Source organism: Dasypus novemcinctus, chromosome 27, assembly GCF_030445035.2.
Source record: "Dasypus novemcinctus isolate mDasNov1 chromosome 27, mDasNov1.1.hap2, whole genome shotgun sequence".
In the NCBI taxonomy this organism is placed as follows: domain Eukaryota; kingdom Metazoa; phylum Chordata; class Mammalia; order Cingulata; family Dasypodidae; genus Dasypus; species Dasypus novemcinctus.
Genome location: NC_080699.1, coordinates 38,705,576 through 38,726,720, shown reverse-complemented (window position 1 = coordinate 38,726,720; position 21,145 = coordinate 38,705,576). Strand labels below are relative to the sequence as shown.

The window sequence follows — 21,145 nt, the reverse complement described above, 5'->3', positions numbered from 1 at the left end:
AGCATGGGGAGACGGAAGCCAAGGAAAAGCATGAAGCATAAAAGCAGGTTCATTTTGTTGTGTAGTTCCTCCGCCAATGATCTGCTCATAAATTGTTATTAACAGGGAGAACACAGTCTTAAGCCATCAAAGGTGTCACTCTGGGCAGGACACGTGAGCTCTGTGCATCTCGTTGCCTTTATAACCCATGAGGATTTTGAATCAAGGGGTCTCTAAGGCTTTTGCCAGCTCTGAAACATTATGCTGTGCTACCCTCTACCCAATGGGTATTGAAAACTTCTGCTTTCACTCTGTATTATGGCATAATAATATAAGCTAAAGAAAAAATAGAAGCTAAAGAAAAAGTAAGGAAGAGAAAGCCAAGGAAGAAAGACTGCCTGCCATACTCCTATTCATTCTTCAAGACCTTACTCAAATGTTCCCTCCTCCATGGAAGTTTTCTTTTTCCTTTGGCAGATTTTTTTTTTCACTCTCTGTTTTATAATAATTAGTTGTTCGCATTCATGTCTCCCTTAAGTCAGACATCCTGAATTATTCACTCATTCAAGTCCCCAGAATCTAACAGTGTCTGAACCTTAAACTCAAATTGTTATTTCATAAATGAAGATGCTGAGAAATGCTATTATAATGGTTGCTGTAACCCTCATTGGCAAAAATCATTTGCTGAGACTCTTTTTTTTTCCTCTCTCAACCAAAGCAAGGCAAAGCAAAGCAAACCCCCCAAATCACCACTTTTAAGATGAATTAGCATGGTTACAGTTTGTTAGGAAAAGAAACGTCAAGAATCCTTGAGCTCTTTTTCAAGAAGAAACTCCCAACTTTTAGCATTGAAAGTAAGCAGTATCCATTTCATTCTAAGACCAAACCGTTTTCTTTCATGGAGTTAACAATTGCAAGTTATATCTTTGTCATATTATTGCAAGGGATTTTAAAACCTTGTTGTATTTTTGCCACTAGAGGCATAAGTGGGAAACGCTTTGGCTTCTTGTCCTGTATACCAGGTGACATTGAGAGGAGCAAGGAAACTGGTGCCCAGAACTGAGTCTCCACACAAATCCGAACAAGATCATGATGCCATGGGTGATCCTGAAGCAAAGCCCAAGTGCAGGAGAGAAATGCACTTACCTTCTTTAACGCTCAGTCGTGAGGATTGGTCTGTGTGGGAGGTTGTGTTATAGGCCAGCAGTGAACCTGCAAAGGCAAAGCAAAAACAGGTTGTCGACCAAAAAGCTGTGCCAAGATCAAGAGGAGGAGGCAGCAAGAGATGGGAGTGGGTGGGGGAAAGGGTGAGTGAGTGAGAGAAAGAGAGAGAGAGAGAGGGAGAAAGGGAGAGCTATCACTCCTTGAGGGAAAGAGAAAGCTAATGTAATCCATTTTGTTGGAGCCAGTTGTGCAGGACTGTCCCAGCTTCGTGGACTTATGGTCAGAGGAGAGAACGAGCTGGGTGGAGCGGCGGCCTCTGCATCCAAGTCCCCATGCTCACAGCTCTGAGGTTCTCGAGACCACACTGCGTCCCGGGAAGAACACAGGCTGGGAGGCAGCCCAGGAGAGTTCTGATCCCTGCTCTGCTGCTAACTCAGAGTGACCTTGGGTAAGTGACTTTTCTGTTCCATCAGAACAGGGCTCTGCAAACTTTTTCAATAAAGGACCAGAGAGTGACTATTTTAGGCTTTGTGGGCCATAGGCTCGCACATTCTTCTTTGTTTCTGTTTGCTTACTTGGCTTTTTTTTTTTTTTTAACTACACTTCAAAAATGTAAAAACCATTCTTAGCTCAAGGGCAGGACAAGAATAGGCCATGGGCCAGCTTTGGGCAGATTTGGCCGGCAGGGCGTAGTTTGCCACATCCTGGACTAGGAGAGATTAAAATTCCTTCCAGCTCTGATAGTCTATGGTTTTTACGTACAGGTTCTTTCACAGGTGGGGTTGAGAGACCTGGATGTCCGTTATTGGTGGAGGAGGTTGAGAAATGGGTGGCGGTAAGAGTGGGAAGGCTCCAAAACAGCTGCCTTTGCCATCTTTGGCACACACCTTGAGAGACTTCAGCTAACCCTGAGGCACAATGCATTGCGTTTTGGGGCATCCCAGAATGTCGAGCTACCATCTTGTAAAATGAAGCGTCAACGCTGCACTGCTTGGTGTCAGGCATTGGTAGTTTTTTGAAGGGCCGATCCTTCCTTTGGTTGCGTGTAAAACTCAGTCTCCCTTCTTTCCTTACAACTAGATGTGTGCCCTTGTTGAAAACGAATTCCAGAGTTTTGTTCTGTAAAACTTAGGCATTGTTGAGATGCCCCTTGGGGTTCTCCTGGGAGACCCCAAAGTGTCACTGAGACCAGAGCAGGAATTTGCTCGGACACAGGACCCGACAAGCTTGACCTCTGTGTTGGAAGGCTAAGGACGCCTCTGCAAACCATCCCTTCTCTGCTCCCCGTGGCCGAGTGGACGCACTTGGGTGCCAAGGCTTGGAGCAGGGAACTGGCCGCCAGAACGCTCCCGTTTATTTTTAGTCTCCAGTCTAGGAGCCAAACCAAGGGCCGGAGGCCGAAGGGGGGCTGCAGCCTCACCCAGCTGTGGGCGTTCGGGTGTATGCCTCGGAGAAAATGTGTGCCCTGGAGAAAGCGTGTGCCCCGCCAGGTCAGACAACAAGGCGCTGCATTTGTAAGTGCCGGGAGCACAGGATTTCTGGCTTGGGCAGCTGTCACTTCTGGCTCTGAAACAGTCCCAGACAAAAAACAAGGGGGTGGAGGGCGGGGTGGGGAGCTGTGCCCGCTACCTGCCAAGAGTGTGGCATGTGGCTGTGTGGGTACCATTTTAGAAATGAGACAGTCACCGGGAGGTAATGTCCAAGAACAAGCTGCTTTTGGTTATTCCATTCTCAAGGACATCAAGGACAAAGTGAGACTGGGATGACCTCATTTGCATATAAGTAGCTATGCAGGTGGGAGTTTGGAACCAGACCTACCTGTCCCCACTGCCTGGCTCGGTGACCTCGGGCAGTTTATCTCATCTCGCTAGGTCGCAGGTGCCTCACCTGTAAACTGGGCTGCTGGTAACGCCTCCCTAACGTGGTAATTGTGAGGATTAAATAAAATCATGCCTGTCAGGTGAAAGACCCTGGCTCATCCACGTGTCCCGTAAATGCGAGCTGTCCCTCTTTTTGTATTCCCTTCTGCCGCAGCATCACATCTACGCACCACAAAAGCCCTTCAGGGAGGCGTTGGCTGCGCCTTATTCCCGTCCTCTGGGATTAGAGTTATGAATGGGTTCCGCTGCAACAAGAAACAATCCTTTCTGACTGGAGGAGGGTTAAGAAAGGGAACCAAACGTTCCAAGGGAATAGAAAAAATTCCCAGGAAGACGACCAAGAATGTCTGCCTCTCAGCCCCGACATTCCCTCCCTCGGGCTAAAACCTCACCGCTGGCGCAAATCAAGAAAAATGATGGTCTCGGAGGAGCCGGCTGCCGGAGTCGTTAGCGCAGATTTAGCTGAGAGCACGAAATGCAGATAAACCCCATTTATTAAATTTCCCTTGGTGGCCGCTCTTCTCCGGGCACACGTGAATTCCACTGGAAACTCCCCCGAAAGCCGACAGAAAGCGTGGTGTGACCCCTCCGAGGCTCGCGTGAAATAGGCATTTCACGGTAACCTAGGAAAAGGATTTCGCCTTGAAGACTGTTTGGGGCTCAGGTTTCAGTCCGAGAAGGGAGGGCCGCCCGCCGGGGGAGGGACCGGCCAGGGGCAGTGGTTCCTTCACGGGGACCAGCCACACTCCCTTCTCGAGCTAGCCAGGGTGCAGGTGGGCACGGGCTCTTCGCGCCCAAGGGAACTTATTCGGACACAGGAGACCCCTGAAGCCCTGGCCCCTGCCCCGGGGCTTCAATTCCTTTCTTCAGGCTCGAAGCTCCCCCAGCGCTGACTCCGAGGGGCGCTAAGGCCCTGCCAAGCTCCTGGCCCTTCCCCGACGCCAGAGGTTCTCAGGGGAAAGGATGCTGATGGGGAGGAGGCAGCCAGCGCTCCTGGAGCACTTTATCCACGGACACTTTATTCCTGTCCTCTCATGAATTCCTTACACGAGCCGTGGGAAGCCAGTGCCACGTTATCCCCCCTTTTACAGAGGAGCAAATCAACGCTCAGAGAAGTCCTGTCATTTGCCCAGCGTCACACAGCTAGAGAGTGCAGGAGGAGGGAGCTGAGGTGGCACAAGAGAGTGATCCCCTCTCCCACTCCGGAAGCTCCCAGGATTGGTTCCCAGAGGCACCTAAAGAGAATCCAATTGGACACAGAAGAACACACAGTGAATGGACACAGAGAGCAGACAACGGGGGGGATGGGGAGGGAGAAATAAATAAAATTAAATAGGTCTTTGGGAAGCAGATGTGGCTCAACGGATAGAGCATCTACCTACCATATAGGAGGTCCAGGGTTCAAACCCAGGACCTCCGGACCTGTGTGGTGAGCTGGCCCATGCGCAGCACCGCTGTGCAAGGAGCGCCGTGCCACACAGGGGTGTCCCCCATGTAGGGGAATGCCAGTGGAATTCACGTGTGCCTGGAGAAGAGCGGCCGCCAAGGGGAAATGTAATAAATGGGGTTTATCTGCGTTTCGTGCTCTCAGCTAAAAGGAGTGCGCCCCACATTGAGCCACCCCACGCAAAAAAAAAGCGCGGCCCGCCCAGGAGTGGAGAGCTGATGCAGCAAGATGATACAACAAAAAGAGACACGGATTCCCTGTGCCACCGAGGGTGCAAGAGGACACAGAAGAACACACAGCGAATGGACACAAGAGAGCTGACAATGGGGGGCGGGCGAAGAAATATATAAAATAAAATCTTTAACAAAAAAAAGCAAGTGCAGGAGGCAGGAGTCCCACTCTGGTCTTGTCAACCCCCAAACCCCTTCTTAGTCCAGCGGACATTGTGGCCTGGGGTCAGTTGAAGAAAGTGGCCAGCCTCCACCCACGGCGCTGGAAGTCAGGGTAACGGTAACTTTGGGGGAGGCAGGAGGGGGCGGCGATTGAGAGGGGGCTCAAGGGGGGTTTTTATTTGATTTCTTGACCTGACTGTTGGTTACACAGGCTCTACATTCACTTTGTGATACCCCCTCCAATTTGTGCACTTCAGGTTTTTGCAGGGCTCTGTGCATTACGCTTCACTTTTAAAAGTGCACTTATTTATTTATGTATTTATGTCTACACAAGCCATAGGACGGGTTGGCTGTTTATTTGGGGTCCTGTCTGCCCAGGACGTGGCTGCTGCCCAAGCGGGAAGGGCCTTCCCAAAATAAAAGAAAAGATGGCTTTCCCGAGTTGGACCCCTTCGCCCCTGGATGCCATATCTGGGGTCTGAAAGAAGATGGGCTGAACACAGTGAAGCTTTGCAGGTGTGAGGGTTCGGGCCGACAGTAGGGCTCCCGGCAGCGCCGCATCCCTGCACCCTAACTGCCCCTTAAGTGGGACTCCTGGGGCACAGGGAGGCAGTGGTCCCAGCGCCAAAGCTCTTTGTCTCCTGCCTCATTGTTCGCACAGAATTCGCCCGAGTCCCCTCCCCTCGCGGCCAGGTTATTGAGGGATCAGCGTGTCCCTTTTCCTGCTGTCAGGGGCTCGGGCTGAAGTGCAGGGCTGGGGAGGGGCGGCTGGACGCCCCCCGGGGACAGAAGGCTGCGGTCCTCCTTGAACAACAGGCAGGGCCACTATTGAGACCAAGGGAAATGCAGCCTTTTGTTCTGCCCGAATCCCACCGAATCCTGGCCTGGGAGGGATAATACTGCACCAGCCTAATTGCCCAGAACCATCACCTTTGCCCGACCATCTGAGCTTGCAGGTGGGGAGACCACAAAACGCCAAATGTGTTTCCCATTAGGTTTAAATTAAAAATGGGAATCAAGATAGATCACCTTTTCTGTGGTCTCCCTGTCACACAATACAGTGCATTCTCTCGTGTCGCCGCTGCGTAAAAATGCAGGGCCTTCGAATTCATCGCAGGTCAGACCCAGACGGCTCTTTTGTAAAACAAACAAAAAAAAGACCCTTTTTTCCTCCTTCTGCCTCTGGCCGCCCAAGACCTTTGGGTCGCCGACTGACGCCCCCCAGTGGCCCGGGGTGGGAACTGCAATGGGTGACGTCCCTGGCCTCCTTCTGAGGTCCATCCCAACTTGGGCTTGTGACCGGCCAAATCTCATTTCCCGCAGCCTGCCTTCTGTAAACACAGCCTCTGCCAAGTGGGCTGTGTCTGAGAAAGATACTGGGGGAGCCGCCAATCGGGGGCCGGGGTTTGGAGCGCCGTGGGGAAGAGAGGAGGACGGGGTTAGTGTGGTGATAGGTTTGGCTTAATCGGCCTCATTCCAGGAGACCACAAGGAAAATTTTCGGAAAGCATTTATCTCTTGGTACAAATAAAAACAGAAAACGCTGTGGGAAAAGTGGCCTGGCCCCTCGTGCGGAAGCCGCAGGGCAGGGAGGCTAATTCAGGAGGTGGAGACGGGGAGACAGGTGTGCAGCAGGGTGGCTCTTCCGATGCCAGAAGTGGGGGGCCACGGACCAGGGTTCAGACGGGAAATGATATGCCCAGGCTGCTCTCCCCCGGCTGTGCGCCTTGGAACCAATTTCTATAGCGTCCCAGGCCTTGGTTGGAGGGGTTCTAAAATGGGCGTGACAAGTAGTGGTGCAAGCCATGTCCACCAGGGGGCATCCTGCCCCCTGTAAAGTGAGTGGCCTGGGTGCCGGTGTTTCCCAAGGATGACCCCCAGTACTGGGAGCGTCCACCTGGCCTGCACCACACTGCCCTGTATTTCTGTGCAAGGCACAGAACTGCCGAAGAATGAAGAACAAACATGCAGACAGGTGGGGTGGATCCCAGCACACCCGGCCCTCAGGCAGGGCCTCTTTTTTTCTCTACTCTGGAAAAACACTAAATTTTGCAAAGAATAGTTTCCCTCCCCGGCCTTCAGAATAAACCCTCAAGCACCTTTTGTGAAAGTTGACATACGGTGCCAAGAGAACCGCTGATCTTGCAATGTTTCCGTTTTTCTACCAAAGTCCAGAAAGACCAGACACTTTGGAGAAGAGCAATCCGCCCGGGGCTCTTCTGACTTAGGGCCCCCTTCGCAGGGCCTCCTCCATCGACTTGCCTTCCCCTCCCAGCAATTGCTGCATCTGGGTCGAGGGCCTCTGGTCCAACTGGAAATGTCTGAACCCCACCCCTTCCCCACAAAAGGATGCGAAGACAAAGCTCAAGGAATTAGCACCTCTTTCCCCTGCCTCAACTCTTTCCCCACAGCCCTGCCTCCCTGCCTCAGCACAACCCCTCCTCTGGAAGTCTAGAAATCCAGTAAAGCTGGAGGGCAGTTCGGAAAGCCCTAGGGTGTTCCCAGCAACCCAGAGAGCTGAGCAGGCCAGGGCTTCTGCCGCCCTCTTCCACCACCACCACCAGGGAGTCCCAAGGCTGGAACCCAAAGTCAGATGCACGTACACCTTGGAGGTGGCTTCTTCTCCCCCAATTAAAAAGAAGCATCCAAACAACAACAAACAAAACATGCATCCCCTGGGGGTGGGCTATTTTCAGTCTAGGCTCCAGGAAAGGCCTCTAGACCAATACAAGACCATGTTGGGGCCAGGTTTTTTGTTTTTTAAACCTTAACACAGCTATTCAAATTTTTGTGTTTACTGGCAGCCATTGTTTTACATATCAACGCACAGACACTTTATATTTAGATTTTTTTCCCCCACTGAACCCTGTATCATAAACATTTCCATGATTTTTCTTTTCTCACAAAACTCATTTTAAGGACAGAACTTTCCATCTTTTTATCCAACTATCCTCCTGATTCTGGAAGACAGTCCTGGATTTTCAAAGCCCTTCCATTTTTGTGCTCGAGTCCACCTCCTTTCAACTGAAAATTTACTCCACAATTAAATCCCTTTCTGGGAACGTCATGCTTTAGCCGCGTTGGGGGCGGGGCGCGGAATCTTCCTTCACATCCACAAATATGCTTGGGTCTTTTCTATTCTCAAAAAAGAAAAAGCAATCCACACCTTTTCTTGCCATGCTACATTCCAAAATACCAAACTCTCCGGCCCCACTTCCTCACAGCCCGTTCGCTCCCTTGCCCTTCTTCTAGCCTCCCTGGTCTTACCCACGGCCACCACCCCAAATCCCGGGCCTTTTGAGCAGCCCTCACTTCCCTGGTCGTGGCTTGGTTCATCTGTGGTACGCGCTGGGACCTGGGCTGTTTGGACTTGTAAGGAAGCAGATCCCGTGGCATGAGAGGACGTCCCCCCGTGAAGTCAGGACGTGCGTGGACGCCGTGCCAAGGAGCGCCCTTGCATTGGTGTGGAAATATTGGGTCCCTTAACTGTCCAGAATGTGTTGCTTATGTACATCTCCTTCTCCACAAAGGAAGGAAAAGGGCCAGGGATTCCCGGATCTTCTCCTTGTCCCTCCTCTCCCGCCTCCACTCCCCCTTGTTCAGTGTCACGATGAGACTATGTCCCCCAAAGACCCTGTTTTTTAATTCTCCAAACTCTTAAAGGCTGCAAAATATAGGCCATAGAGAATGTGAAGTATCCCACGCTCAGAAAAGTTTGGAGGAAAACGGTCCTTGTCTTAAAAAATGTTTCTTGGGCTACCTTGTGTTGCAGCGAGACTCAGATGTGCGGTAACTGCTCTGGTGTGAGCATCCACTGCGTCAGCCACGCTCTCCCACCGGTTTGCCAGATGCTTTCAGAAAGGTGTCCCGAGGACCTGGGAAACCGGTGGAAACTTCCACAGGCATTTTTAACATTTTTTGTTTTTACAGCCAATGTGCTCCCCCACTCCATGTGGGGCACAGTTGCTGAACCCGAGGATCGCAGAGATGGCAAGTTAAACGCCGACTGGAAAATGGGGAGCAGGTAGCGAAGCAACTAACACAGAGCCAAGGAGACATGGGAAAGTGGCACCCGAGGGGCAGTCAGAGAACTCAGCTTTGGAAGGGGTCTTTGAAAATTATCTGGACACCTCCCATCTGAGATCCCTACAAAAGTCCAACCTTGCTACATCCTGAGGCTGCCCAGTCCCCCTCTGGGTGGGACTGACTATTCAAAAGAGCCAGTACAATAGAGTGAGCCCAAATCTGTCTTCCAGAAGCTTCCACTCCCCTATCCTAGCACCATCTTCTCATGCCACAGAACGAACCTTCAAATTCTTGGGGATGTGCCACCGTGGCCTGGTGGGGAAGAATTGAGGCTGAGTTTCCCAGTGGGCCTGAAAGAACTCCACGGCTATCCTCTGTGTACAAGTGAAAGGCAGGATTGATGGGCATTTGGAGAGCTCTCCTATCAGAAAAATCCACTGGACAGCCGCCTGCTTTCTTCCGTAGGTGCTCCCTGCCCCCAGCTTGATGTTCTCCTGGATGTGAACAGGGGAAAGCTTCTAGTAGTTCCTAACACACCTGTAGCCTCTGCTCCCGTCCCTCTTTAGCACTGAAGTGAGCAGCAAAAGCAGCCAGGTCAAGGTGGGGTCAGGGTCAACATGAACCCCAAGATAAAGAGGGAGTGACCATGTACATTTCCAAGACCTTAAATCCTAAGTCCATGCAGCCAGAATTTCCCATGGGAACTTTCAAACCTTGCTCAGGAAGGCACCAGCCAGGGTGTCCACCTCTACATAATTACAGGGCGCAGGAGCTTCTGGAAAGGGAGATTGCCCCTGTCGTGGGAGAGCAACACTAGCCTCTGGCAGCACCCTGGGGGCCACAGATGCCCCCTCTCCTCTATGTCATTGCTTTGCTTCCCTCCACCCTCTGCACGATGGACACTGGCCAGGAGGGCCTGGCCGGCCCCCTCCCGGCGCCCGCAGGGGTCGCTGTCACCGTGGCAGCCTCCCAGGGCGCAGCTGGCCCCTTCCGCCTCCATCCCGCAGACACCCATCACGGACGAGTTTCCGCCGCCTGAAGCGGCTCCAGGGCAAGCCAGCGCCGGAGGGGCCGACCCAGCTGGGGCTGGGGTCACTTACTTTCCCTGAGGTAGCTGAGGTGCGACAAGAGCACTTCGGTGTTGTAGAGGGAGGTGGCTCGGAGGAAGTCCTCCTTGCTCAGTTTGCACAGCTCCTTGCCGTCCATGTTCTGGAAGAAGGAGGTGTCGAGCTCCATCAGGCCGTACTCCTTGATGGCCCACTCCAGCCACTGCCGCACGTGCTCCTGCGTCCACAGGGTGGGGTCTGCGGGGAGAGGGGCGTGAGCCGGGGGGCCGGGGCGGGCGGTCCACGGCAGGGCTGCCCCACGCCACCGCCACCTCCCCGGGGTCGCTCCCGCCCTCGCGCCTTCTCTCCCTCCCTCTTGCTCTGTCTTTCTCTTCCTCTCTCCCCCCTCTGTTCTCTGTGTCTTGATCTCTGTCTTCCCTCCCTCCCTCTTTCATTCCCTTCTTCTCCTCCAGTCCCCAACCCTTTACCCCTTCTCTTTCCCTCTCTTCTCTCTCTCTCTCTTCCCTCCCCCTCTCCCCTTTTCCCCTCCCTCTTTCTCTCCCTCTCCCCCTCCTTCTCTCTCCTCTTCCTTCCCTCTTCCCCTCTCCCCATTCTCCCCTCCGTCTTTCTCTCCCTCTCCCCCTCCCTCTCTTGTCTTCTCTCCCTCCCCTCTCCCCCTCTCCCCTCCCACTTTCTCTTTCTCTCCCCCTCTCTCTCCTTTCTTCTCTCCCTCCCCTCTCCCCCTCTCCCCCTTCTCCCCTTCCTTTCTCTCCTTCCCCTCCCCCTCTCTCCTCTCTTCTCTCCCTCTCTCCCCTTTCTTCCCTTCCCCTCTCCCCTCTCTCCCTTCCCCTCCCTCCCCCTCCCTCTCTCTTCCTCTCCCCATCTCCCTCTCCCGCCCCCTCTCTCACAGTGCACAAGCTGGTCCCTTCCAATTGCCCTTCCCAGAACACCTTTCCAGCTCCAGGCTATCTAGAGGCACCACTACCGCTTAGTGCTTAGGGCAACCACTTGGTGTCCTGGGGAGGGTCCCAGAAGCCGATCCTGAAGGTTTTAGAGGACAGGGAAACCTTGGCCTGAGAAACGGTGGCCTCGAAATGAAAAACAAGGTCCACGTCTCCGGGCAGGCAACCTCGCGTGCTGTTAAACCCCTCGTCATTCATGGAAGAACTCAGCTCTCCCTGCTGGCTGGAGAATATATACGTGTGCATCTAATTTTCCTGGAATTCCCCCTGTGCAGGCAGAAAACCCAGCGGTGCTGTCATGTAAATCTGGGTTTTCTCCTTGCAGGAGCAGCTCTGTTGGAATTTCTACCAGATTATCCCAAAGACATTTCTAAAGTTCTGGGGATATTTAAATCCCCCAGGATGAGAAACAGTGGTGTAGCCATCAATACTTTAAGATTGGGGGTCATTTCCACTTTAGGGTCCCCACAACTCCTCAGCAGGGGTGCAGGGGGTGAGGTGCACTTAGAGCATGGACGCTGAGTTCTGGCAGATTCCAGAGCCTTAAAGCTCACGACTTACAGCCACTCCGGCAGCCACCTCTCTGACTGGCAACTAGTTACTGAGTGAATCAATGAGTACTTTAAATATGCCCATCTAAGATGAAAGAAAAAAAGAACGTGGCCTTTGCCTTCAAGAAACATCTACGTATGTGAAACATTTCTAACACGAGATGGGAAAGCGACGTATTTTGTGCTGCCAGTTCAAGGAATTGGAGGCAGAGGGGATGCCTGCCAATTCGGAGAGCCCCCGAAGGCTTCTTGGAGGAGGGGGCTCAGCATTTTAACATCTGCCAGTTTTTAGCCCCCAGCTTCTACTGGGCCTGCTGTATTTGGCACATCTATTTGGTGGGAATATCCGGGCTACCTCTCAACAGTTGCTGTACTTATTTCTACTTATCAAGAGAGTCTGGCAAATTGGGCTCTGATAGCCCCATTTTACAGATGGAAAGTGAAGCCTGAAAGGTTATCTCACTCGCCCAAAGCCCCACAGACGGTAAATGTTTGAGCTGAAATTCCAGAGGCTTCACAGGATTTAACCCCGTTGCAGAGACTTCCCACCCTCTTCTCGCTCTCAGTCACTTGTGAATTATTCTCTTCTTCCACCAAAAAAACAGAGTCTGTCTTAATGCTTCATTGTACAAGCATTCGCTCTTCAGGGCTTCGCTTTGTTTTACTTACTCTCTTTTACTCTCCCAGGAGCAATAGGAATAGGCATGGACCGTTGGTAAAATGGAAATAATTTTGCAACCATTTCGGAATACTGAAGAAAAATGTCCTGGGGGCAGTTGGGATTACGGGTCATATTATTTCATCCTGTCTCCTTCTCCTAATTCCTCACTTTTAGTGTCCGTGGCCTCAAATGCAATTTTATACCGTATATTTTACTTATTTTATTATTTCCTCCCTTGCCTCCGGCTCAGGCTCAATATTCTTGCTCTCTCCCTCTAGCAGGATGAGTTATAAATCTTCTACTCTGGATCAGACTAAGCTCTTCCAAACGTACCTCCTGAATGATTTAGACCTACTTTCTTCCCATCTAAACATGGAGCTAGTGACTAACCAAGCTCCTCATTTGTGCTTGTCCTAATGTCCACCATAAATTCAACGGGTTGCTCCACCAGCGTTTTACTGCTCTGATTTGTGGACTCGTGCACATGAGCGCTTCCCTCCTGTCCAGAAGGCTGGCCTAGATGAAGCCTGCGTGTCTGAGGATAAGCTCAGAGACTTAACCAGGTAACGTCCTGACGTACATTCGTTCACAGCTCATGAATTCATCGTGGTTGAGTGCTTTAAAACGGTACGATACGGAGGCCCCTGGTTCTTTCTGTAGATAACGTGGCCCACTGAAGACTGACATTGTGCTCTGGCCTTTTGAACGTGTCTTGACAACACACCCAGAGTTGGGGTGCCAACCAGAAGGTCCGGCCACTTCTGCTCCTTCTCCCTAGGCCCAGCCCTGATCCCCTGAAATGAGTGGGGCCAACAGGTGGTGCAGAGACCACCTTGGCTCCTCTAGCCCCGCAGCCCCTCATCTGCCTGCTCGTAGCTGTTGATACCAAACAAGCAAAGGGCCGGTGAGGCTCGACTTTGCCTGGGAGAGTAGAAAGAGGTTCCTGCTATGTCAGGTATTACACAACTTCAGTCACCTTCTTCTTCTGAGGAGGGTGAAGATGCTGCTTTCTTGGGCCTTAGATAACCAGAAGTGCACCCAGGGCAAATACCAAATGATCTTTTGAGGGAGATGGGAGATCAATGAGTAATGCCACGTCGATAAAGCAATTTGTAAGGTGACTGGTACCTGGAAAGAACTAAAGGTAGCCATTCCTCCTCTTTCTTTTTGGGTCATATGCTCATGGAAGGAGGAACCTAAAAATGCTTAATGAGTGGTTTTTCAGAGCTAGGGGGTACAGGAAAATCAACATCAGCACCACCCATTTCCTGCCCCTCCTCTCACCCCTTCCCCACCTCCCCATCATCTTTGGCCAGAACCAGAATACTGGGATGTACCTGCAGCCCTGGGAGAGGGGTTGGACCCAGATTCAACAAATATAAAGAGGCCAGGAAGGGAGCCCAATTGACAATCATGATTTTTATACCAACAAACAAATGTCTTCAGTCTACCTCAAAGAGGTGTCTAATCCTTTGCTTCCAAGACACAACTGCATTTCCACTTTTCCAAATGGACTTTTGCCTGTATGGTAAAAGTTATGTGGGTATGATTCATTCTCATCCCTGCTGTCTAAGTTGCTTTGCTTAAGATTTGGACGCTCTTCTTTCCTTCTGCCTGGCGTAAACGCTACATGCTGCAGTTTTCAAAGCCCCTTTGGGTCAGGGGGCTGGTGCCAGCTGAGGCAAAGTGTCCTGTCATGGACCGATGGTTGAACAATGATATTATTTGTGCAACAAACAAACCCCCTACCTAGGGAAACGGCTATTTTGTATCTCATGACGTCGCTTTCTGAACACTAAGGTGCTCCATGTGTTAAATATAGCTATTTCTATTTTAAAACTGAAAGAACTGATGGTAAACTTTGGAAAGGTGGCACCCTTCAGATGGCAGGACGTGCAGGGGACAGGACAGATTTCTGCAGCATTCCCTCCTTTGGGTTCCGACAGCCCTGCCTGCACTCCCCTCTCTTTGCAGACCCAGTTCCCACAACTGCTGCTGACACAGTGCCTGTGACGTGACCTGCTGGCGAGGGAGGTTGGGAGCTGCCCGTCAGGATTCTGGTGACATCTGGGGACACTCTTGGAGGGCAGCAAGGGAGGGAGGTAAGAGGTGCAGCTTTCCCTCGAGAGGGGAACCGGCCTTAACTGCCCCTCGGAGCCTCCCTAACCCTTCGGCTACCCACACACAGGAGCAGGCTGGGCCCCGAGTACCTGCGGGGACGATGACTCTCCTCTCGTTGGTGGTCATGTTGGGGGGAGGGGGCCCGTTCTTCTCGTCCATGTACGTGCTGTAGGTCATGGGGTTGGACTCGCCGCCGCCCACGAGCTTGCTGCACTTGCTGACGCTGCAGTCCACCGGAGACTCCCTGAAGGCGAGAGGAGAGCCCAGAGCCCCGGGTCAGTGGCTTGCGGCCGGGGGGTCGGCCCCGTCCTGGCCCCCGACGGTGTCACGATGACAGTGCTGCCGCCTTATCTCTCTCTCGACTCTGCCACCCCAGTTTCCTTCCAACCCCAGCCCCGTCCTATCGTCACGGTCCTTAACAGCTTTGGGCGGCCACTCGCTGCCCTCAGAATAAAGTCTAACCGCTAAGGTCGGCGTTCAAGCCCTCCCCTCCCTCTGCCTTCAGTCTTCTTGCAGGGTGCCTGGCACCCCAGGGACACGTGCACCCTCCTCGTCCCCAGACGTGCCCCCTGTCCGCTCCCATAGCAGCTTCTTTCTGCCTTGGTCACAGGACATCCATGCCCTGTGACAGAGCCTGGCATGTGCTCTTCCCCTGCTGGCCTGCAACTTGCCTGAGATGTTGCTATCCTGAATTTTTTAGGATAAAAAACGATCATTTTAATGCATTTAAAATGACGCACGTGCATCATTTTAATGCATTTTTCAAACACTCCTCTGGTTCACCTTCCCAACAACCCTGTCAGGTAGGCATGGCAACAGTTACTATATCCTTTATATGATTAAGGACACGGTAAAGCTTTTTGCCTGGCCCTTGCTGGTAAAGAGTGGAAGTAGGATTCAGGTCCTCTCCAGACACACCTGCAAGGGAGCTGGTTGCTGCATGAAGGAGGAATAGAATCAGGAACTGGGGACACTGTGGCCCTGGTGGTATTTGGCAGGCCTGGTGACCAAGGCCACTGGGAAGCCACGTGGGAGGGCACAAGGGCAGAGCGAATCACCCAACCTGGTGTCTTAACTGAGGAAGCCCCCCCCCAGGAATCTGAAATTTTGCAACATCAGTGCAGAGAGAGGAATCACTGGCTTCCCACCAGCCCTGAGCCTCCAGCTCCAGGGTTGAGCCCCCTGCCCCCGCCGTCTCTGGCCCATCAGACGCCCGGGAGGGAGCTGGCAGGCCATTCCACGTGCCATTCCACGGGACACCCCCCATCCGGAGACCCGGCTCCCTCCTGGGTATCCCGGGGAAGTGCTGTCCTCTGCGGCTCAGCTCCCTACTCAGGCAGCAGCAGGACCTAAGGGGCCCATGGGAAGACGGCGGCAGAGAGGCGGCGGCTGCAGTTGCAACAAGTGGGAGGCACTGGTTCTGGCCACCTGGGAGACAGCCAGTGTCCTCCAGAGGTTCAGAGAAGCTTCCGACTGCAGCCTGCCAGCTGGGTCCCGCCAGCTCGAGGCACACTTTCGGGGGGGGCTGGCCGCGGCTCCCTGCGCCGTCACTGTGCCCTGGGCAGCGGGTCCCATCGTGAGGACTTAGGGAGCCAGCCATGTCGTAGGCACCCACCCATCCGGCCTGCGGCAGCCCCCCCCCCCCCCGAGGAGGAATGTGGTGGGCTGGCGGCAGGATAAGGCAGCCATGGCGCAGGGCTTCCCAAGACCCCGGCTGGGGCGGCGCGGCCTGCACACAGTCAATGAGGAAAATTAAATGAATTTGTTTCCTAATCTGAACGGAAAAAAAAATATTGAAGATCACTTATCATAGCTGGGAGATAAATGCTCCGCTGAGATATTAGGAGTCAGACGGTAATTTTTTCCTGATGTCTTACAGAGGGGAAACATGGGCTGAAAATGAAAATAAGATGTATAACTTACACATGTTAGAATTTAAGGTTTTACTATTCGCCTACTGTTTTTCCAGGCAGAGAACCAAGAACCAGCCGTCAGAGCCCCAGATCGCGGAAGGTTTAACGTCCCCGCGGCGGTCAGAGGGGAGGCAGTAGCACGTCAGGGCTTTTCACCAGAGTTTGGCCCTTTGGCTGCTCCTGTTGGAGGACTTGGCCCGAGAGGAAGCAGGCCCGGAAACGTGCGGGTGCCTGCCCCCAAGGCGGGCTGGCCGGGCCTGCCCCCGGCTCCCCGTGTGCACTCACAAATGCACACACAGACACACTTATACAGACAGGCACACACGTGTCCATGCACACGGACACATATGCAGAGAGATGCATGCACACAAACGTGCACACGTACCCACAGACACAAACACACACAGACACGCGTACACATGCAGACATGTGTGCACACGCACAGACACGCGTGCACACGCCCAGACATGCGTGCACACGCACTTCCGGCAGCCTTTCCCCAGCATAAAGGTCAGCTGTGAAACAACCCTAGCGAAGTACAAGTTGGAGGGTGAAGTCGGCCTTCCACCCAGGCACCGACTTTGTCGTGGGCCAGGTGGACCAGGGCGGGGTAGACGCGGCAGGATGCATGGGGGGAGAGGGCAGGGGAGGCCGAGCCAGAGATTTCCAGAAAGGAGAGCAGAGTTGATTGCTTTGGGTTTTTTTTTTTTGAGCCTTTGAGCTTGTCTTTCTTTTCCTGGTCAGTGGGTAATTGGGGTTTCTGAGTTAAAAGCTGGCCTCCTGCAATGCAGAGGTGAGGAGTCAGAGCCTCAAGACCGAAATCAAGCCATCCCTTACGGTTTGCAGTAATGCACGGTGGAACTGGTGGCAGGAGCTCCGTGGCCAGGAGTGGAGGAGAACAGGTGGACAAAAGACGAAATGCTGGGTAAAGACGCCTGGTGAGAAGAGCAGGCGGGGAGCATGAGACTGGCACCTGTTGAAAGTAGCTGAGGCAGGAATTGGCAGAGGAGGGCGTGGGAGCCACCTCCAAGGTCCCCGGGGCATGCTGGAGCTGGAACCTGTTTGCTTTGTCCAGGGTCTGGAGCCTCTTTGTTTGCTCTGCAGAGAAGTTGCCACAGTTCTGCGTCCTTCTCCCATGCCCTGCAGCTCCTGGGCACACTCCTGCTCCCCACGGACGCCCGCTGGGTGCTTTGCCCCTGAAACAGGACTGTCCTAGGGTAGAAACCTCTCTGCTCAGCTCCACGAAGGGGTGCCCTTAGAAGCAGCCCTGCACCCACCTGGACCATCCCCCTTCCCCTGGCCGGCCCGGGGGGAAAGAAGGCAGGCCCTGCTTTGTCTATCTGTGGCCAGGCCTCCCTGCTGAGGGGTACAGGTGAAGCACCACCTACAGGCTGCTCTTAAAGAGGCTGCTGGCACCTGTGGGACCCTCCATGAATCAGGAGGGAGGGTGGGATGGGGCAGGATGGAGGGGAAGAGGTTTCGTCATTCACTTGCCTGCACTGCTGCTTATTTGTATGGAGGTGCGCACTTAGGGCTAAGGAGGCTGGGGACCCGGGGGGCTGGTGGTGCTGGGTGGGACAGGTGACAAGAGGGCCTGGCACTGCCACAATAGGACAGGGAGGAGGCGGTGGGGTGGCTTGGAGCGTGTAACTCAGAGCACCTCCATCTCGGGGCAAGGAAAGCATCTATAAGGGAGCCTGCCACACCCAGTGCCCAGTTCCTGCAGCCCTTTTGTTAACCAGAGGCATGCGTTTCACCCCGGACCTCATTCTTAGAGTTCTTCTGGTTCTACTTTTGTGTGGCCCATGAACACTCCTTGAAAAAGACTGCCAGTGATTTCCAGAAGTGCCTTGCAAACTGCCTGTCTGGATGAAAGGAGATTCCAAAGTCTTTTTCTCAAGAATACGTTCCAGACTATAAAACGTCTCCTCTACGTTTGCATTCAACTCAGAGGACTTCATCTGGGACCTGTCATCCGGACCCAGAAATCTGCAGGCCAGGCTCGCCATCAAGGGAGACCTAACACAGCTAATGTGGGTCTCGGGGGACGGGCTGCCCAGGTTGCATGGGAACGTATCTCAGGGGCCTTCCGTGTAACACGCACTCTGTACAAAAACTAACCACCTGCATTGCCTCTGGGAATTCCAGAGTGCCTGTGCATAGACACAGGCATAAGGCATTTTCATCTGTGACAAGGTGATGCAATGAGTTAAAGGTAAATTTCCTGAAGAGGGAAAAATAAGAGCCACCCACCATACAGGCATCACCCTGGCCCAGGAGCTGTTTTCGCCTCCCTGCGTAGTAGAAACTGAGGCTTTTCCAGACTTCTAAGGTTGTGTCCGACTTGCCTCGTTCTCCGAGGTGTTAGGCAGGTGCTTTGCCGTCACGGAGGCAGAGAGACAGGGTGTGCGGTGGTTCCCTCTGCGTGTGAACTGTGAACTCGCCAGCGTCCCGGGCAGACAGCCCCTGCTGCTCGGCCCGGGGAGTGCGGGGCAGGCGAGTGCCGAGCTCGCGTCCTCCACGCCACGTCCGGGGCAAGCGCGTCCCTGCATTTCCCCTTGTACACTGATACTCCCTCCATGGTGGGATGCTCCCCCCATCCCCGTGGTCGAGACAGGAGCCGCTGAGAGTTATTTGCCACTTGGCTCAAGTTGCCGAAGAGTCTAGGGACCCTTAGCCCACCCCGAGAGATTCAGCCGCAGGGGAAGGCGCAGCCGGGCCCACAGCACGGGCAGCCTGGCTGTGTCCGAGTTCCTCAGGCCGCAGGCTCTCGACCGAAGGGCACCGAGACACGCAGGACATCTCCTCCACACCAGGGACACAAGTATCCACAGGGCCTCCAATCAGCAGGCAGCGATAACCCACGTCCTCAAAGACCCACTGGGAATCACAGGCCGCCCAGAGCACTCTAGCCCAGCCCTGTCCAATCCACGCAGGGCGTGAGTCACGAAGGCAAGCCGTGCATTAATTGAAAATGTTGGGAAGTGGAATTGGCTCAACCGATAGGGCGTCTGCCTTCCATATAGGAGGTCTAGGGTTCAAACCCCGGGCCTCCTGACCCATGTGGAGCTGGCCCGTGCACAGTGCTGATGCGCGCAAGGAGTGTGCTGCCACACAGGGGTGTCCCCGCGAAGGGGAGCCCCACGCGCAAGTCGTGCGCCCTGTAAGGAGAGCCGCCCGGCGCGAAAGAAAGTGCAGCCTGCCCAGGAGCGGTGCCGCACACACGGAGAGCTGATGCAGCAAGATGATGTGACAAAAAGAGACACAGATTCCTGGTGCCACTGACAAGAATACAAGTGGACACAGAAGAGCACACAGCGAATGGACACAGAGAGCAGAAAACGGGGGTGGGGGGGAGGGGAGAGAAATAAATAAAAAATAAATCTTTAAAAAAAAAAAAATTGTCCTAGCAGCCACAGTTTTTAAAAAGTAAAAACAAAGGTGAAATTAAATTTAATTGTATATTAAAATACAGTGACGTGTTAACTCGAGACAGCCAAAAGATGATGATGTCAACATAATCAAGATGAAAGTAATTAAGGGCACTTTACACTTTCTTTTCACACTCTCTTTGGAATCCAGTGTGTATTTCATACTTAGGACACACCTCAGTGGCGGACGAGCCACATTTCAAGTGGTCACTGGCTGCTCATGGCTGGTCGCTGCTGTCTAGGCTGTGGAAGTCCAGCGCATGAGTCAAGAGATCCCAGACAGTACGCTCTGCTTTGGTTCTCTCATCTGAGGTCAGGAGGCACTGCAGTGACCTCACCTGTCTTTTGTGTTACAGTGATGTAGCCCTCTGGAAAAAATCATCCAATCACATTCCAGCAGCAAAGAGCCGGTGTCAGGAATAGGGGATAATAAAAGTGCAGTGTTCAGGATGAGAGAATTTACACCGCCAGCCTCGCCTCCATTTCATCAGGCTATCTCTTTTTGCCTAAAGTTATAAGAGGATTGGACCTGGTTCCACCTGAAGCAAAGACACCTCTCTGAAATCCTTGCTTCCTGCTCCCACCAGCCCAGGGTCCACCTAAGCATTAGAAAATATTTAAGAGGAGCCGGGGATGGCTGTGCCCAGCCTGCATGGCTCTGCAGGGTCCACTCCATCTTCTCTTTCTCCCCCAAAACGGGGGAGGACACATCAGTCTTCCTGAACCTTCTGTGTCGCAGGTCAAGGCAGGCACAATGAAGGCAGGAACTGCCTTGCACAACCAGAGCCGGGCAGAGCAGGCCATGTCCGCTTGCCGAGGCAGTTGCATAGCCCTCTCCCAGCTGGCTGGTTATGGCTGGAGCCAGGTGCAAGAATCCTGGAGCACTTGATGCTCCTGCCCTTGGTAGCAGGAGAGGGCACAGCCAGCTCATCAGTGCAGCCCCTGCGCTGGAGGGGCCAAGTCACGGGCCTCGGACTGGCTACACGACCTTGAATGGCAACTTGCCCTTTGAGTTGGGTAAGCCAGGCATTGGACAGTTATTTCGGAGCATGCACTGTGTGCCAGGCACAGGCTCGCGTTGTCGTGAGGGAAAAAGACACTACATGGTGATCCGAGACTGAATAAGACAATGTCTGGATGCGACAGGAGCAAAGAAGCAGGGTAAACATGTCGGGTGCTACTGTAGATCTGGTGGTCAGAGAAGGCCTCTGACATTTGGGAAGAGACCTGAAACAAGGGAGGTGGTGCATCCTATGACTCCATGGACTGGGAACATTCCAGAAAGACGGGACCCCAGGGAAGTCACTCCAGGGAGGGAGTGGGCTTGAGGAGGCTCTGGGTGGCTGGAGTCGAGGAAAGAAGCGAAATGACGGAGGAGAGCGAGAGGTGAGGCCGTGTCAAGGAGTCTGGATTTTGCCTTAAGCCACTAGAGGGTCATGACAACTCACAATTCTAAAAGGGTTATTCTGGCTGCTCTCTGGAGAACAGACCTCAGGACGGCAAGTGTGGCCACCACAGGAGCCTCGAAGGACATGCTCTGTTGGCTTGGGTGGGGCAGAGTGGTGGAGGTAAG

At 53.3% G+C, this 21,145-nt stretch overlaps 1 protein-coding gene across 17 annotated transcripts in view; it reads right to left on the bottom strand.

Moving 5' to 3' along the window:
* FLI1 (Fli-1 proto-oncogene, ETS transcription factor) overlaps positions 1-21,145 on the bottom strand; it is a 122,172-nt gene that overhangs the window by 30,301 nt on the left and 70,726 nt on the right. For 9 of the 17 annotated variants that reach the window (XM_058289281.1, XM_058289282.1, XM_058289286.2 and 6 more), the window contains 3 exons: positions 14,318-14,472; positions 9,988-10,191; positions 1,126-1,191 (listed from right to left, as the gene is read on the bottom strand). In XM_058289281.1, coding sequence (XP_058145264.1) covers positions 1,126-1,191; positions 9,988-10,191; positions 14,318-14,472 — 425 coding nt within the window. Of the gene's footprint in view, positions 1-1,125; positions 1,192-9,168; positions 9,382-9,987; positions 10,192-14,317; positions 14,473-21,145 lie in introns of all 17 variants that reach the window. The other 8 variants (XM_058289274.1, XM_058289277.2, XM_058289278.2 and 5 more) reach the window with 1 other exon arrangement.